This window comes from Nestor notabilis, unplaced genomic scaffold (genome assembly GCF_000696875.1).
Source record: "Nestor notabilis isolate BGI_N333 unplaced genomic scaffold, ASM69687v1 scaffold20459, whole genome shotgun sequence".
NCBI lineage: Eukaryota > Metazoa > Chordata > Aves > Psittaciformes > Psittacidae > Nestor > Nestor notabilis.
Window position 1 is genome coordinate 765 of NW_009942614.1, and position 808 is coordinate 1,572.

Consider the following 808-nt stretch of genomic DNA (forward strand, 5'->3'; position numbering starts at 1 on the left):
TGCTGGGGCAGGGAGCCTGAGCAGATTGTGGGATGCTGGGGCAGGGGATAAGGAGCTGGGTGCTGGGGCTGAGTCCTGCTCAGCTCACAGGAGAACCCCACTTCCCAGCACCAAGTTGGGGGGGCTCCAGCTGGAGCAGGGTGCCCACCCTGAGCTCATGGCCTGCCTGCAGGCCGGTGCCAGCCACTCTGCCCTCCCCACCATGCCCGCCGTGTCCCCCACCTACCTGGCAGCACCAGCGCAGGTAGAGGCTCCGCAGGGATGACATGGTGGACAGGTAGCTGAGGCCGGTGTCAGTGATTCGCACACACCTGATGGGACAAAGGGTGACATGGCTGTTTGGGAGCAGAGCACCCATGGGTGTCCCCAGACCATGGCCCCCACGCCGCACTCATTGCTTCCAGCACGGCTCAGCATGGCTTGGCATGGCTCGGCATGGCTCAGCATAATGCAGCATGGCATGGTATGGCATGGCTTGACATGGCACAGCATGGCAAAGCTTGGCACGGCACGGTGCAGCTCGGTACACCTCAGCACAGCCCCATACCTGTCGAGCACCAGCTCCTCCAGCTTGTGCAGGTCACAGGCGATGTACTCCAGGGCCATGTCAGTGATACGAGGGCACCAGGAGAGGTCGAGGCTGCGCAGCTTCCGCAGGTTCTCGGCCACCAGCTCCACGCCATCATCTGTCACCTTGGAGCAGCCTGAGAGGCTGAGGACGCTCAGGTTGGGCAGGCTGTGGACCATGTTGACCACGCCGTGGTTGGTGATCTCCCAGCAGGAGTTGAGGCGCAGGGTGTGGGTGGTG

General features: G+C 63.4%; 1 protein-coding gene across 1 annotated transcript in view; it reads right to left on the reverse strand.

Annotated features, from left to right (window-relative positions):
* FBXL16 (F-box and leucine-rich repeat protein 16) overlaps positions 1-808 on the reverse strand; it is a gene marked incomplete at its 3' end in the record, with an annotated part of 3,117 nt that overhangs the window by 513 nt on the left and 1,796 nt on the right. The window contains 2 exon segments of the mRNA XM_010021489.1: positions 227-311; positions 548-808. The exon segment at positions 548-808 is cut by the window's right edge and continues 24 nt beyond it. Of these exon segments, the coding sequence (XP_010019791.1) occupies positions 227-311; positions 548-808 (346 nt within the window).